The sequence below is a fragment of the Phaenicophaeus curvirostris genome, chromosome 2 (genome assembly GCF_032191515.1).
Source record: "Phaenicophaeus curvirostris isolate KB17595 chromosome 2, BPBGC_Pcur_1.0, whole genome shotgun sequence".
Lineage (NCBI taxonomy): Eukaryota > Metazoa > Chordata > Aves > Cuculiformes > Cuculidae > Phaenicophaeus > Phaenicophaeus curvirostris.
The window spans coordinates 27,584,796-27,602,230 of NC_091393.1; the positions used below are offsets into that span (position 1 = coordinate 27,584,796).

At 40.4% G+C, this 17,435-nt stretch overlaps 1 protein-coding gene across 17 annotated transcripts in view; it reads right to left on the minus strand.

Moving 5' to 3' along the window:
* The window catches only part of MYT1L (myelin transcription factor 1 like), a 333,318-nt gene that overhangs the window by 28,814 nt on the left and 287,069 nt on the right, over nucleotides 1-17,435 (minus strand). For all 17 annotated transcript variants that reach the window (XM_069851546.1, XM_069851547.1, XM_069851549.1 and 14 more), the window contains one exon: nucleotides 2,301-2,363. In XM_069851546.1, the coding sequence (XP_069707647.1) occupies nucleotides 2,301-2,363 (63 nt within the window). The remainder of the gene's footprint in view (nucleotides 1-2,300; nucleotides 2,364-17,435) is intronic.

Sequence of the window (17,435 nt, forward strand, 5' to 3'; positions counted from 1 at the left end):
GGACAGGGCTCTGAGCACCTGATCAAACCGAAGATGTCACTGCAGGGAGGGTGGCCTAGGTGACCTTTAAAGGTCTCTTCCAACTCAAATTATTCTATGATTCTATAAAATACAAACAGAAATGCTAACTCAGATGCCAGCTAAATGCTAATTTTCAGTGTGGGAATTAGAAAGCTTAACTGTGAACGTGCTGTGGGGTCTTTGACACTTAACAGTTCCAGATTTGAGTTACTGGTTTGCTGCCCTTTTAAAAACCATGCCTTTTGCCAGCCTCACCCTGTCAGAGAATGGCCCTGAAGGATACCATGACCTGAACAGCGTAGGGCCAACTCTGTGTAAATGTGACAGTTCTCCTGGGGACATTGGTGGTTGTAAGCAAAGAAGATGTTACTCCATCAGTGTCAGTGCCCCCGTGCTGCAGGCAGCTAAGGACCTGGGGCTGCTCGAGGCCCTTCAGAAGAGAAATGAAGACATATTCCCAGAAGTTAAGTGGTCAATATAGGCACAATGGCATTTCAAAAGGTTGAATGTGTTGAACCTCAATGAACTGGATAAATTCCAAGTCACGCAGTTTTGAAGAATTACTTTTTTATATCACTATCTGTACTGAGTAAACTGCAGAATCAAATGAAAACTTGGTCCAGCACTCACCTGCAGAAATTCAAGAATATAAGAATTCACAGACAAAAGTAGTTAACGCCACCTAATTCATGACCTGGTCCTACAGTGGCCAGGAGACGATATCCAGAGAAAAGGTTTAAAAGTGAGCTGACACACAATGATTCTTCCTTGCAAACCTTGCCAGCTTTTAGGTTTCTTCTGTTTGTGACACTTGGCCTTCTGCATCTGCACTGTCCTGCCTGTTTCTACTTAAGTAGAATATATGTACAAATACATAAAAAACTTTCTGAAGTAGCAAAGTTGGTGCATAACTACACCAGGCACATTATTCGTAGAGGTGTGAGATGATAAATCCACATACAGCTAAATGCCGTTATAAATTTGACCTAAAATCCCTTTGAAAGTGTTATTTAATCTCCTACATCATGTAAATGCTTTTAAAAATGTTTACATCTTCTCCTTTATAAAGTTATTTGAACCTTTGATGTTTAACTGTGCATTACAGAAATTGCTACTGTGATGTTTCATTTTTACAGCATGTAAAGGTATGGCACATTCCCAGTCTTTAAGTTATTTATGTTTTGACTTTAAACTGTTTGTTACATTTACTGGGAGTACATTTTAAATGGGAATTTGTGTATTGACTAGTCATAGCCAATTGTAAACCTACAAGGACTTGGCAAAGCAAGGAAATATCCAGAATCAACAGTATTACTACACACAGGAGTAAAAACCATTTACTAATAAAAGAGAAATGGGCTACACTATTATTCTTTGATTTAACAGTGAAGTAGCTATTTACAAACTACAGTGCAGCTCTTCTTTATGATTTTATAGTTCTCAAATAGCCACAGGTCAATTGCTAATTACACAGCATTTGTAACGTTACTTTTGTACTGGTACCACCATAATTCATTTTGGGGTTGCCAATGATATCCTAATTAGTAAATGTGAAGCTTTCTTGCTTTGTTTGGCCCTTGGTAAGGATCATGGTTATAGTTTAGGCAGCTGAGGTAGCAGCTTTCATCAATACATTTCTCTTTCCATTATTCTGGACTGAGATACTTATGTACAATGTGTTGCAATTAAAAAACAAGCCAAGCTTTAACCTGAAATGTACTAACAAGACTGGTGCACATTAGATGAAAGATGTTCTTTTCCCCTCTGATTAAGGCTGGTAAGACTTCATCTGGGAAAGGAGGTAAAGAACTGGGTCCAATTTTACATTTCAAGAAATACAGAGGGTGTCTTTAAGAGATTGATAGGAACGATCAGGAAATAAAAAGGGGGGGGGAGGAAACTGCAGGAATTCAATTTGAGTGGAGGAAAGGTTAGATTGTGAGAAGAAGAATTAAGTCATTCGGAATGTAAAGCAGCAGAAACTTATGATCGTTGAATTGCTTCCCTGGACTAACAGAGAAGGTAAAAAAATTGGAATAGATTTCTACAAAGCTTTTGCTAGACATTAGCAAAAATCTTCCTACCTGTTTGGGTAGTAAGCCACAGTAAGACTGAGAAATGTTATTAATTGGTGATGAAGAGAATGAGTTAGACTAATAAATGCCTACATCCAGCACTGGAACCTGCTTCAGCACTGAGAGAGGGAAGAGTAGTCTGTTGAGGTCCCTTATAGCCCTTCACTTGTTTGATTTAAAGAACAAAAGCTTCTACTTACGTACCTTCGATGTGAAGCATAATTTCCAGTAATATGCCCAGAGCCATCACACCCAGGGGTTGGACACCTAGAATAGTAATAAAAGAGACAGGGAGCGGTGTTACTGTCAGGAAAGATACAGCTGCCCATCCAAAGAAACATTAAGTGGCTCAGTCCTTGTTTCCAGAGGTGCCAGCCCTGGGGACCTCTAGCCATTGCTAACCCTGAGCTTAATTTCACCCTGGGGACAAACATAGGTGTTGTATTCATAAAATGTTTTTGTCTGCTACTCCTCACCTGCCCACACAAATGCTTTCTGGATAGCTCTAGTATCAGCAGATCAGTGGAGATTTCCAGCAGCAACCTGACATCCCCACCACCACCAGGAATGAGTGGAGTTGACAGCAAGTGGGATACTCCCATTGTGTAATGGCTAACACTACAGCAAGTCATTTTGTTTTCCATCAAAGCTATTGCTCTAATCCCACCACACAGCATCAGGAGGTCACACCATGGAGAGATCCCTCCACCTCTCCATGAAGCAAAGGAGATGCCTGAGGAAAAAGGAAATGCGTAGACAGGACAGTAATTCTGGCCTCTTGCAGATAAATGGTAACCCACCCAAACACCAACCTACACCACCAGGCAGAGAAGTCATTGATACAGTCATCAGTGGAATTCCTAATAGCTGAATGACATTACAGCCATCAAAGAATAAAAAAAAATGGGTGTTTTTTTTCTACATTGCAAAGCTGATTGTGATCACCACAGAATAAGTGAAATTATAATGCTAAGTAAAATCATTAGTTGGTATTCAAATTGCTACACTAAATCACAGAAAAGACAAAGGAAGAATTAATTTATATTCATTTTACTGAACAGATGAATGCTACATGAATTCCAGTCACTTTTCGAGAGACTGAGTTTTGAATTTGCAGCCACGCTTGAAAACTTCATTTGAAGAAAGCATTCAAATTCAAAAAAGCATGCGCACAAATTCAGATGTTGCATTCTGAAACATCAGATTTCCATAACATCGAATTCTTTCACTGTTTGAATCCAGTTCATACAGAGTTCATACAGATTTTGGCTTTCACCCTTTAGTTACATGTGCGCTTTCTTCGAAGTTGATCCTACCAGTAAACTTTTGTCGTTCAAAGGTTTCTGCAGAGTCTTGGAAGTTTCTTAAAATCAGGAATTAAGCAACGCAGAATTCAGTACAATGGGGCTGTCACCTTCCAGTAAGCTGAATTTTGTCTCTTTAAAGCTAATAAGCATTACCTACTTCTGAGGAGACCAGAAGGACCAAACTTCAATCATGATTAATGTAACCTTGAAAGAGATAAATTAAACTGGAATTTGTTAAACAGAGTTTTCAAACATTCTTTATCAGGACTAGTTCAGTTACTCATTAGGAGACATTAAAATATGGTAGGAGTTCCAGGATGTAAGCTGGTAAAGCCTCTAGGGTTCACTACATCATTGGTTCCTTTTCTGTGTAATAAATGGCCTATATGCTTTGGACAAGAAGTTTAAACAACATCCCTAAAGACAATTCTCCTTTTGTCTTGCTTTACGTCTTTGCAAAGGACCAAGTACAACACCGTGACCTTCATTAGAAGGTACAAGTATTACCGTGATTCTTAATATCTCAAAGACCAACTTACAAGTTGACATCACACATTAATCTTTCTGCTTGTAGAAAGATAAAACCTCTAATTTTTGCACCTTCTTCTGACACAAATTAAGCAAAAATATGGCCCTTGGTGAAGAAGTCATAGCTCAGTCTGTATTGCCCTCACCATTTGTTCTTTGCTGTGGTTGCACATGGCTAGCACAAATTTAAGCTATTTCTTTAAGTTAAAAAAATAAATGGTTAGGGCATCTTATAGAAATGGTCTTAATTTTAAGTACTTCATATCTAAATATTTAGATGTTCTCACGGTTTATTTCTGGATTTGACAGACTTTTTGAGAGTTGTGGAGAGGAACCCTTTCATTCTGTGTGGGTTTTTTTTAATGCTAGGTATCTTCAGTGATCTACAATGCCTCTTTCCTGCTTCCTTCAAGACCAGTGGCATCACTGAAGCCTGACTGAAGCATCTAAATATGTTGGATGAAAAGATATGAGAATAAGAAGTAATTAAAGGAATTGACTAAACTTTGGCTTTAGATGTCCATGGTATTGAAATGCATAAAGATCAAGGAGCCATGAGACCGTTCCTCTGCAGTCTGCTTGAGCTACTACAAGGATTCCTTCTGAAGCCACCGTTTTCCTCTACAGACTTCTCACTCCTTTTGAGAATAAGCTATTCTCAAAACTGAACAATGTTTTTTCTCAACTTTTCCAAGACTTTTGTTAGTGACAGGCATGATAGTGTCTTAACAAATAGGATTTATAAGATGCACTAGAATCAGTCTTAAAATTAGACCACTGCACCTCAAGCATTTGGATGGTCTTACACAATTTAAAAACTAACTTATTTCTGTGTCTTTAAAAAAAAAAATCTTAAGCAATTGAAGCTGAAGAAGAAATCATCCTGCTGTAAACTGAACCAAGAATCTTCACAAGGGACTCTGTAAAGTTCACATTAGTTTAAGATCATTCTTTTGATTAAACCAGAAGAGAATTTTTATGTAGGCAAGGATTTTAGAAAGACCTATGAGATTTTGATTTTGGTAAAACATTTGGTCTCAAATCTTCTAAGCTTATATTGACCTAAGTGTAACAGATGAAATCTTTAGTGCAGTTAATGAGAACGTATTAAAATCCTGGAACATTTCTATTTACTGATGTTTCTGCTCTACAGGGAGTGAAATATAGCATGCAGATATACAGCAGTCTGTTACAGCTACAACGTTATTACAATATTTACTTGCTATCCTAAGCAGATTAGGTAAAGAGACAGCTACAAGTCCTTGTACCACTGGAACTGTTGGTATTTTCAGAATGTCTGATCATACACAGGGCTTGTATATACCCTACATCTTTACTACCAACTGCTACCTCTACATATTTGACTTAACCAATCACAGGCAACATGTGCCATAAAAATGTACCTACAGGTGCTCTTAGGAGGCAAGTGATGTGAAACCCATTGAAAATGAATATCAGAGTAAGTGGAAAAAGAGATATGGTTTCTTCACTGAAAGTGAATGTAATTTGACGGGATCAGAAATATATTTGTAGACTCTACATAACAGCTTATTGAAGCAAAGGAAAAACTTCAGCACTGTAAAGACTGAGGTGATAAAAGGAACTTACCCTGTAAAGAGTGAAGTTCAGAACAAATAACACTAGCTCTTTACCACAAATTCAGGGCATCCAGTAAAGAAAGAGTTTGTCAGTGAAGGAGAATGCAATTAGCACCGCCTTGATGTCTCCTTCCTTTCACAGAACATCACAGAAAAGCTTTTTGGGGAATATAAGCATAAGCAGAAAGCAGGGCAGGCAGCAGAATAGCAACAGCTGTGGCAGCTGGATTCAGTATTTGGCTTAGATTCAATAGTAGGAATGAAAAAAAGGTGGGAGCCAAACAGATAAATACACTTAAGCCCCACTACCAATTCTTCTCTGGGGAAAGGACTGAAGGTGTGCAGGAATTAAAAAAGACTTTCAGCATCTTGAAGGAGCTTAGGAAAGTTCCTGGGACTGGGGTGGAAATGCATGCAATATCTAAATTGGCTCTAGGAGAGTTTTTCCAAATGCCAATGGTTAAATGTCTTGCTGCAAGTTCAGTTCAGCAGAAAAAACAGCTCACATCAGCATAGCAGACTACAACTAAGATCCACGTTTAAACCTGTATTCCTAGGCTTTTATCTAGGTCTACACGAGCTGGATAAGCTTATAGGTAGCTTACATATTTAGATTTATAGCTCAACGAGCATGAGACAAATAGGATGCTACACAAAGGTGAAAAGACAGCACTAACATAGTTTCATCCTGTACACATAGTTTACTGTGTATAGCTTAGGTTGACTTACATTTAAAATTTATATTAAAACATAAATTATCTCTAAAAATCCTAGTAAAACAAAGAGAGGAGGCAGCACTCCTGGAAGCTCTTGAAGTGCACACAGACGGACCACAGCTCAGAGCTGGGTTCAGGCTTGGGCTCAGGCTCCCTCTCTCTCTTTCTCTCTCAGAAACATTCAGTCAATATTCAGCAGTGCACTGCATTCTACTTCCATCTCGGTCCAATCTTGTCTTTAAGGTTTGGTTCACTTACATGTATAAGTTTGAACAGAAGCCTTGGCTCTAGAATGATGCAAGCCCAGATTCAGCAAACCACAGGAAAAGTCAGGTCATTGTAAGACATGGTTGCATATTTCACTAAGCAGGGAGATAATGTTTAATTTAATCATCAAGGACAGTTTCTCTTGGCCCTTCAATCACCCTTGGGCCCTTTTATGCCCTGCACCAAGTCCTTTCCCTCTGCGTACTTTCAGGCACACTGCCCATATTACTACAGCTTGTTTTTTTTCACAAAGGAAAGGGAATGTTATGAAGTTAGGATGCAGTTTTCACAGTAATTAACAGGTTTGTATGTTATCTGTGTACTTTTATTTTAACTACTACTCTTGGGGGATCTGTTTGAACGGGTCCAGAGGAGGCTACAAAGATGATCAGAGGGCTGGAGCATCTCCCATATGAGGACAGGCTGAGAGAGTTGGGGTTGTTCAGCCTGGAGAAGAGAAGGCTCCAAGGAGACCTTATAGTGACCTTCCAGTACCTGAAGGGGCTACAGGAAAGCTGGAAGAGACTGTTTACAAAGAGGCAATGGGTATAAACTGGAGAGGGGCAGATTTAGACTAGACATAAGGAGGAATTTCTTCACGATGAGGGTGCCAGGTTGCCCAGGGAAGCTGTGGCTGCCCCATCCCTGGAGGTGTTCAAGGCCAGGTTGGATGGGCCTTGGGCAGCCTGATGCAGTGGGAGGTGTCCCTGCCCATGGCAAGGGGTGGAACTGGATGATTTTTAAGGTCCCTTCCAAATCAAACTGTTCTATGATTCTATGATTCTAATAATAGGACTCAGCAGACGCTAAAAATAAAGAAATAATGACAGTCACTAATAAAGGTGAAGAGCATAGCCAATTCCAACTATAGCAAGCTATAACATTTTTTTTTTGTGCTGAGGAAATCTTCTCCCACGCAACCAAAATGATGCCATTAATTCTTCTCATGCTGCCCATGCCATGAGACATCACAGTCTTGTCTAGAATCCACCAAACTTGGGTTGCTACAAAAATAGCTTTCATGACTTGTTGGTGTTACAGCTCTAAACACTGATATTCCTTTTATTGCTTGGTTTACAGCACTTAATACCTACTACATTGTGGAGCCAATATTCCCTTGAGTAAGTAAAGGAACACACATGTATATAAGTCTATCAGATCTATAAATTACTAATTAAATATTTAAAGCAGATGCAGCTAGCAACTCAGAAAAAAAATCATATTGAATTGAACAGAAGAGTAAACTAGTAAGTTGGGCAAAAATTCACAATGATTCTTCAGGATGCTCCACACTCCAAAGAAACTGGGATTTAATAGAAAATTATATCTTTCCCATTGTGTTATGCTGTCAATTTTTATAGCAGAGGTGTGATTTCCTGTTGAAAGTTCAGAAAGGCTGGAGAAATATAATTGTTTCCCGTGGGATTTTTTTCTCAGCAGAATGTACTATTTTTTTTATTGTCTGGTAGTTTCCACATATTTGAGATTCTATTTTATTTGGCTGAATCACCAGGAATGGAATTCATAGGTTGGGAGGCTGGAAGACAGACACAATAATACTTTCCATTTCTATGTTTCGTGTGAAGACCTGAAAGTATTTTACAAACATTCATGGATAAAATCTCACAATGCTGCTTTGAAAAAGGGAAGAATTTGGCAGAGAAAAACTGGGACATTGAGAGCCTAAATGACTTTATACGGAAGAGGAAAATGGGCTAGAAGTAGAGATTCTTATTCACTGCTCTGTTTGCAGCTATAAAGCCATATGTCTTCTGAAAATACATGCAGATTCATAAGCAAAATATTGTAGGGTTTCTTTTTCCTAGTCAGGTAGTCCAGAAACAAAAGGTTACAAAGGCACAACCTGTAAAGTTTGTGTGTTTGCAGTTCCCTGAGTCGAATGTGTGAAGAAGGAGAAAAAAAGGGGAGCAGGCAAGAAAGGGAAGGGATGAAAAGACTTGTCAAATTAAGAAATTGAGTTTTCTGCAAGGTATGGCGGGGTTATTGAATGTCTATGTCTCTACAAACTTGAGTGGCTGTCAAAAACCAAGAGGTTTGCAGCTCTTTACAAAAAAAAGTTCCCTTTTAAATTATTTGAGAGGCCAAAAGTGAGAGCAAGTTTTCCTTCAGTTCCTTCCTATGTCACTCACCACTAACCTGCAGGGAGCACTCCAGGGTGAGAAGAGAGATCATAAATAGAGCTGTGTGGTCCTCAGCGGAGATTTTCTGGCCACAGGCGTGTCAGTTCCAGTAAGGGTTGTGGTAATTTTTATGAAAACACCTATTTAGCAGGAACTGGACAGAAACCAGCAACTCATTTTGCCTTTACCTTCCTGAGCAGTCAGAGCAATGCCCCCAGTCATTACTGTTCTAGCCAGCTCTGTGAAGGCAATATGGATGTGTAAATCTCTAAATCTTATTTTCAGTCCCAGGCATTTTGATAGATTGTCAAGCCCTAATTAAGTATGTGAAGAGGGAGAGCTGCTGATCCTTTTCCTCATGAAGACACAGAAGAAAAGTTGTCTAATTCCAGTAGGAACACAGATGCTCTTCCATTTTCACTCCGTTGTCTTTTATTGTCTACTTTTTCATGACAGCATCTAACTTCTGAATTTGTGATGTTTCAATAATTTCTTTGGTTGCCTAGACAAAAGCCCTCTACCTGCATAACTTATCTGTGAATTTACAATGAAAACCTTGTTTTGTTAGGATGGATTTCTTTTCTCTTATTTCCTTTCAATGAAGCTGCACATCTACATACTTCTTCACTCTCTAATTTACTCCTTTCATTTTCTTTCTTAATGCCTCTTTCTTCCTATTTTCAATTTGTTATTCTTTTTCCTACAGAGGAGCAAGTGCTTCCATTTGCTTTTGCCACGTGTTTTGCTTTCCATTCATATTCCTCCTGCAGTGTTTCTCTTCCATATTTTACTGCTTCATTTTCCATATCCTTTTCCTTCTTCTTTGTCCGTTCTTGTCACTTTTAATTTTTTTCTGCCTTCCTTTTACTTCATTTTTCTCTGTCCCCTTTAGCTGATATCTTCACTCTCTGCTCCTCCCTCATTCCTTCCTCCGTTCATGGTCTCTAATAACCTTGAAGTTGATAGTTCTTTCTGCTTCTGTTATTTCTTTCCATTTACCTCTTCTTTCGTCAGCCTTCTTGTCCCCCTGCTCTTTTCTCCTGGCTGATTTTCTCTCTCCCTTAGTCTGCATTGCTCGTAGTCCTCTCACATTGCTGAAGATGCGTGTGGTCCTCTCACACTGCTGAGATGACTATGTCAGGGGAGAAAATGCTGGGTTTTTTGAAACCTTAACATAGAATTTCTTGGCTGTCGAGACACAATGAGTCATTTTAAGTATCTGGCACTCTTTTATTTTCATTAAAGTCCTTGTAAGCTTTATCACTGGCTTCAAAGGGAGCGGAACCACTGGGCACTTTTGCAAACTGTAGTCAGAGCTTATTTGAAGCTCATTTGAATTGGTTCAAGAGGCAACATTAACTGTGGAACAGGCATGCAGTTAATGAATATTTCAGTGGATCTTGAGTCTATTTTTTCATGTTCAAGGCTAAACTTATGTTCTAGTCCTCACAAATATGCCTACAAAAGCATGTGAAGTCAGAACCTTATAAATATCAAATGTTCATAAAGATGCATTGTAAGCCAAAAATGAAAAAAGAAGTTCAATTTAGATTCACGTCAACTATTTCCCTGTATTCAGCCTAAATAGAAGGAGTACTTAATCACATAAATTCAGTTTTATTAAAAGTGCTAAATATTGCTTTTTCATATGTAAAATACTGATAATATTTCTTCCTTAGCAGAATGTTACTGACACAACAGGCCTCATTGGAGGCAACAGGAAAATTTAAACCCCAAACCCACAAAAGACAGAAAGGAAGAGGATCAGAGGAAATACTAAGAGCCAGCAAAAATAATACCTCTGTAGAGGAACAGCAAAAGAGTGAATTGAGAAAAATCTTTTTCTATCTTGTCAACTGCTTTTTGGCATTGAATCCAGTGCAGTTCCAGCAGGAACGGGCAAGAGAGCAGGGGATCCAGCCAGGGATCACTCCTGGTGAGGCATTGCTGAGCCCCCTCAGAAAACACTGGGAGAAGTGCAGGTTGGAGATTGGAAAGAAGTGTAGAATGGAAGGATTTGTTACTCCTTTCACTGTACAGTCTTTCTGTCCATAAGGGAATGATGCCAGGCCTATGGAGCTAATCCAGGCATGAGACTAAAATAATTTTGGCTCAGAAGCTTCGTGGAGTAACTTCAGTGTTTTCTATCTCTGCTGAGAGATTGCTCTGTCTCTGCTCTTGCCTCTAGAAATCCCCAGCAAGTCACTGGCTCTAAACTGGGTATGGCTGGCTGCATACTCTTCTCTTTAGGTAAAATGTAATTAATTTACTGACTTTCTGCATGTACAATTTCTCTGTCCTTAGCTGCTAGTACTATCCATATTGCACTCCTGCATTTTTTTTGAGCTGTGTGGGGATAAGAAAGAACATGACATGTTTTTTAATTACACTGAAATCCATTTTCCTATAAGCAGACCTAAATGCATCACGCTGGCATTTAAAATACTGTCGTGCACTCGAATGCACAGATACACGCGATGGGTTTAAATTAATTATATCGCTTTAGAATAAAAAAAATAAAAAAATATAAAAAAAAATCAAACTATTCCTGTGCTTTCAGTTCCCACCTCTGCGTGCTGCCTGTTCTGCTAGCAGTCAGGACTTCCCAGCTTCCCAGCAGCGAGTGTCATGAAGCGCTGCCCGCTGTTCTCACACCTCGCACCAGCACATCCCGCCTAACATGCCAGTTGCCAAAGGCATGGTATGTGCCTAACGTGAAATAGCTTCTGTGCACCACCCAGGGGGTGCTCCGCTCGCAGGAGCTGCCAGGGGGAAGCTGTGAATCAGCTCTCTCCCCGGGCACCTTGCCCACGCGTTCTCTCCTGCCAGCATCGCCTGCCTTGCAGGCAGCACAGCCCAGCTGCAGATCCCCTCCCCGCAGCAGAAAGCCTTTCCTGGCACCAGGGATGAATCAGTTCCAACATATGCATATTCAAATGTTCATTTCCAAACACCTCGGCCATTGAAAAATAAGGTTCGTTTTTATAGCGAAGGAATAACATTAGATGATCAAGGCACAGAGAAAAATGCCTTAAGAGAGTACGCCTCACATCTAGGAGCAAAGCGAGTTCTCTGTCTCCTAATAGCACTGCTGCAAGCTTGTCTTTGGATAAAAACAAAACAAAAAACCCCAAACAAACCCAAATAGGCTTCTTTTTTTTTCAGTAATTTTGGGTGGATGCATCTGTTTCTGAAGAAGAATGTCCTATTCCTGGTTGGTTTATTAAAATGAGAATCACTCAGCCCCTGAGGAATATCTGCCACTGTCACTGCACAGCAAGATTGGTCTGGTCAGGGTTTGTAGAACAGCCAGTAAACTGATTTCTCTTGCTGCCTGTATGTAAAAATGGGTCCAAGAGAAGCACTTGAAGACAGTAGCACAGGTGCAGTATTTTGGTGTTCTTCACCCTAAGAGGTGCCTACAAAAGCTCTTACAACTAGACTAACTTTTTTTTTTATGACGTAAATGGAAGTTCTAACAAAAATAAAGGAAATTAAAATTAGAACAAATGCTGAGCAGTTTAAAAATGCACTCTTTAAAGTTAATTTTTTTTCCCTGATAAGAGTTACATTGTGGTTATGTCAGTTGCCTGCCCATTGCTTTGAACGCCATAAAATTATCAATAGCATGATTCTTGAATTGTGGCTCTATGTCTCTGCTTCTTCCATGTTTTGCTCTTTTTGTACTTCATATGTGTGACAGGATGTCTTCTCCCGGGTGAAGCAATTACCAGAAGGCCTGGTGGGCACAGCAGTATGACCTTGAATCTGTCACTTCCTGAGAACTTCCAGGAGGTTTGAGGTGACTTCAACATCTACGGGTTTGAAATACTCAAAACAATCAGCGCTTCTCCAAGAAACATTGAGAAAACCTATCAGACTGGGGTTGCTAAAAGCAGGGGAAGCAAATTAACAACCCTCATACAGTCTGTGTCCTTAACAATTCACTGAAAAAATTAGGAAGACAATGGGCACAACCCAGCATTAGCCATTTCTTAGTTATTCTGGTTGGTTTTCAACAGAACTGTTCAACTTGTGCACGCTCAAATACTTGATCAAGAGAAGGATTCCAGAAGATCACAAGAATAGAGACAGTTGGATCAAATGTCAAGGGGAAAGGAAAGGCTGAGTGGGAAGGATGGAAAGAATAAGAGCACAGAGAAAGTCCTTTTTATATATCCTTTTTCAAATTAGTATATCAAATATTAGTATGGAAGACTAAGGCTGCAAAATAGGCAGGAATATTTCTAGCTCTGTGTAATTAAGAAAGAAGTAGTGGTCCTACCTCTAATGAGAGCCCTCTCAGTCTAGCATTACAGCAAAGCCATGAATGAATAGGGCTGTAAACACCTTTGAGTTATGTAGGATATTTATCATGGGCAGCATGAGGTCTCAGAGGTTTGCAAATAAAAAATAATTCAATAATCCAAATGGCAGAAAATGTAATGGGCTGCAATTTTCTTCACTATTAACAGCTTGTTTCTTTTTCTCCTGTTTCAAAAGAGCAATTAAAAAGACGCTTTTCAGAGCACATTCAGAAAGGTAAGATAAGGCAAACAATGGTTCAGTGTAAAATGTTAGGTGACTATTTGCATAGGATCATAGAATAAACAGGCTGGAAGAGACCCAACGGATGATCGAGTCCAACCATTCCCATCAAACACTAAACCATGCCCCTCATCCTAAGGCTGAGGGGAATGTTTTGTTCCATACGCAGTCACTGCCTTGTACCCATTAGCACTGAGCAGTGCTACTCTACCATGAAGTTTCTATACTGGATGGACTTCTAAATCTCTTCTAAGTGTGTGTGTTTCTATCTGAAAACACACACCATCCAGCTATGGGGGCAGGTTAACTTTTGGAGAAGGGGAACAAACTCTGAAAGGTTTTGCTTTCCCGGACAGACAAAGCAGAGATTCTGCTTTCTATTTTGGGGGTGAAGAGTCAACAGCAAAAGAGTAAAAATCCTTCAGTTTTTATTTCACAAAAACAAGCAGCTTTTCCCCTCTAGGCCTAAAAACATTTGTCAGAAGCCCAAGTGAAGAAATCTGAAAATACTGAGTGTGAATTATATCAGACTGTGAGAGGCAGTTTGGTCTAGTAAGAAGGCTAATGAACAGTACAGCTAAGGGAAATCCAGTTTTGTCACTGTTTTTCTGCATGAGTTTATACTATTTTCTGAGCAATGCTCAGACATGCTCTAATTTTTGATGCAATAGACTCAAGACTCATGCTCCACCTATACTTACTTCTAAGGACAACCTCATTATTTACTTGATATTACCTCAGGCCTGCGATGTTAAGCAAGATTTCAATAACACTGAAGGGAAAAAATCTTAAGGCAGGTCCAGTCAGGAAATTACCTGCAAGGAGGACAGGCTGGGCATGACCGCAGCTATGACCACTCCTATGAGCGATGCATCCTACAGCCTTGAGGTAGTCACAAATGAATCATAGAATCATAGAATCATAGAAAAACCAGGTTGGAAGAGACCCACCAGATCATCGAGTCCAACCATTCCTATCAAACACTAAACCATGCCCCTTAGTACCTCGTCCACCCATCCCTTAAACACCTCCAGGGAGTAGACAGAGGGCAGACAAATGAGCCCTAATGAAGTGACACTTGATACAATGTCTTTTTTACTCTTCCCAGTGCTCTAAGGACTACAAACATAATGCTGCAAGTTTGAATTGCTGCAAGGTGTTTTGGGATGCTTATGGGCTTGGAGCACTTGATAAACAAGGCTGAGAGAGCTGGCTTGTTATTCTTGTGAAGAAAAGTGTAAGAAATCGTACTGCTGTCTATGAATACCTGAAAGGATGGTGTGGTGAAGGCATAGCAAAGGTTTCCTCAGAACTGCACAGCTGAAGATTGAGAGCGGGGACACAGTTCAACATGACAAAGCTCAATTCATTATAAAAGCATAAATAATTATCATCAGGCTGATCAAACACTGAAACAGGTTGTGGGGACTCTAATGTTTGAGATACTCAAACCTGGACTGAACAAGTTCCTGAGCAACTTGTTCCAACTAGACTTGGTCTGAGCAAGAGTTTGGACTATGTAACATTTAGAGGTCCCTGCCTACATAGTCTTATAATTCTCTAATAAGTCTTAAAAGCTGTAGCAGAGAGCATATTGTTTGGCCTCCTGTGGGCAGTACAGATGCAGCCTTTCCTTACAGGCTCACTTCCAGAAAGATAAACACTATCATTCTACTTTATTTCAGTCCTTTCTTGGTAGTTCAAGTTCAACCATCAGCCAATTTGTTTGTGTACTTGTGTATATTTGAAATATTTGTACGTGTTCTTTCCAGCAACTGAAAATGATGACTTTAAGGTCCAGTTTGCAGAGCTAATAAATGCTCAGAAAGTCTCAGAGAGGTAGATAAAGTGGATCACACCAAACATCCTGAGCAGTGAGAAGGACTGTATGCCTGAGATAATACTCCCAGGTTCTACACTCGACATCCATCTGCCTCTGCTTTGGGATTCCTTGTCCCTACTGAAAGGACGTTGCAGCTGTCAGGGTAACAGCAAAAGAAACAGCAGAGCTTTTAGTGTGGTATTCAATAACTTGAAATTGGTGCCATTTCACCCTAACCTGTCAGACTGTATGAGGCAGTTTGCACGTTATGTGAACAAAGGAGACATCCCTTCCGTGAGGGCAGGAAGCTCTGATAAGACCATTAAAACTGTTCCAAATGAAACTATTCCTTCTTCTGCTAGAATCAGAGACTGTATGGAACAGCACTTGAGTAATAATTGCAGCCTCATGAGACTGTTCCAGGGTAACATTAAGCAGAGCACTTGAAAATGAATCGTGCTTCTTATTGTCATGGCATATACCCTGGTGTCATGGAATCATAGAATCACCAGGTTGGAAGAGACCCACTGGATCATCGAGTCCAACCATTCCTATCAAACACTAACCCATGTCCCTTAGCACCTTGTCCACCCGTGCCTTAAACACCTCCAGGGAAGGTGACTCAACCCCCTCCCTGGGCAGCCTGTTCCAGTGCCCAATGACCCTTTCTGTGAAATTTTTTTTCCTAATGTCCAGCCTAAACCTCCCCTGGCGGAGCTTGAGGCCATTCCCTCTTGTCCTGTCTCTTGGGAGAAGAGCCCAGCTCCCTCCTCTCTACAACCTCCTTTCAGGTAGTTGTAGAGAGCAATGAGGTCTCCCCTCAGCCTCCTCTTCTCCAGGCTAAACACCCCCAGCTCTCTCAGCCGCTCCTCATAAGGCCTGTTCTCCAGCCCCCTCACCAGCTTTGTTGCTCTTCTCTGGACTGTCTCCAGAGCCTCAACATCCTTCTTGTGGTGAGGGGCCCAGAACTGAACACAGGATTCGAGGAGCGGTCTCACCAGTGCCGAGTCCAGAGGGAGAAGAACCTCCCTGGACCTGCTGGTCACGCCGTTTCTGATCCAAGCCAAGATGCCATTGGCCTTCTTGGCCACCTGGGCCACTGCTGGCTCATGTTCAGTCGCTGTCAACCAACACCCCCAGGTCCCTCTCCTCCAGGCAGCTTTCTAGACAGACTTCTCCTAGTCTGTAGCTGCACAGGGTTGTTGTGCCCTAAGTGCAGTGTCTTTTCTTACTTTGGTCCTCCCTAAAATTAATAAAGGCTGAAAGCCCATGCTTTTGTACAATTTCCCCTTCTACAACTCCCATAAGATTAGGCAGTGCAGGTTTGGTTTATACCATAAACATCTCATGAAAGAGCCACTTTAATTTCGCAGTCTAATAGCTGCAGGAGTAGTTTCCTAAACAGCTGCACAGAGTGCTGGAGAGGTCGGAGGGTACAAACAGGGATAAATGGCTGTGCAGCACAACAGCACCGTGCAGCCGCGTACTGCAGTGTAAAAAACAGCTCGCTCGCCCAGAAACACTTTGCTCACAGTCGGGAACACAGGCAGAGAGAGAAAAGTGCTCATGCTCTATTGTACCTTAGGGCTTGGAGCTCTCATGCACTGCAGAATCAGAAAAGCTGCCTCGAGTAAGAGGCTAACAAATTTGCCTTTACGCGAGTTTTACAAGAAAAAAGGTTTTCCTCCTATTTTTTAAAGTAATGCACTTCTTTTCCAAAATCGCTTGTTGATTTTGTGAGCCTAAAGCCAAATATCCCTGAGCATCTCTTTACTGCTCCTTGCTCCGATTTCTGATTCGCTTGGTTAGCATTGACACAGATCTCATCTAAACATTGACTAATGCTTTTCTCTTTCCAGGCTGGTGAAGGCAAACTTTAACCATCTATTTTCAGAATGATTTTTTACATCCTGTATTCAAACTCTGACAAACTATTGTTTAAAAAATCACTATATTCTCAAACATTCCTGCTAATTAAATGCCCCCGATGTGGATTTGGGAGAATAACCTCCTGATGTGAACTAGGAATAGGCAGATCTCCAGCCTTAACACCCATTCAGCCACAAGAAAACCACGAATTTCAAGATAAATAGAGCATCTCAGGAAGGTCAAATGGAAGACTGTGAAACAGTTTATGCAGTGAACTACATCTTACATAAATGTCTCCCATAGGCTGCTGCTTTGCAGTACTTATTGTTGTGAACTGTATCTCTTGCACAAAATTTAATCCATTTACAGTGTCTTTGGAAACTGCCATATTTCCCTTTTTCACAGTGAGGGAAATTGATATGAAAAAGAACACCCTTTTGTTAAATATCTTATGCATTACATTTACTTTTGAATGGAAAGTATTTTCATTGACATAAACGGACAAAAAAAATTTTTCTAAGCCTTAAAGTCAATCCCACTACC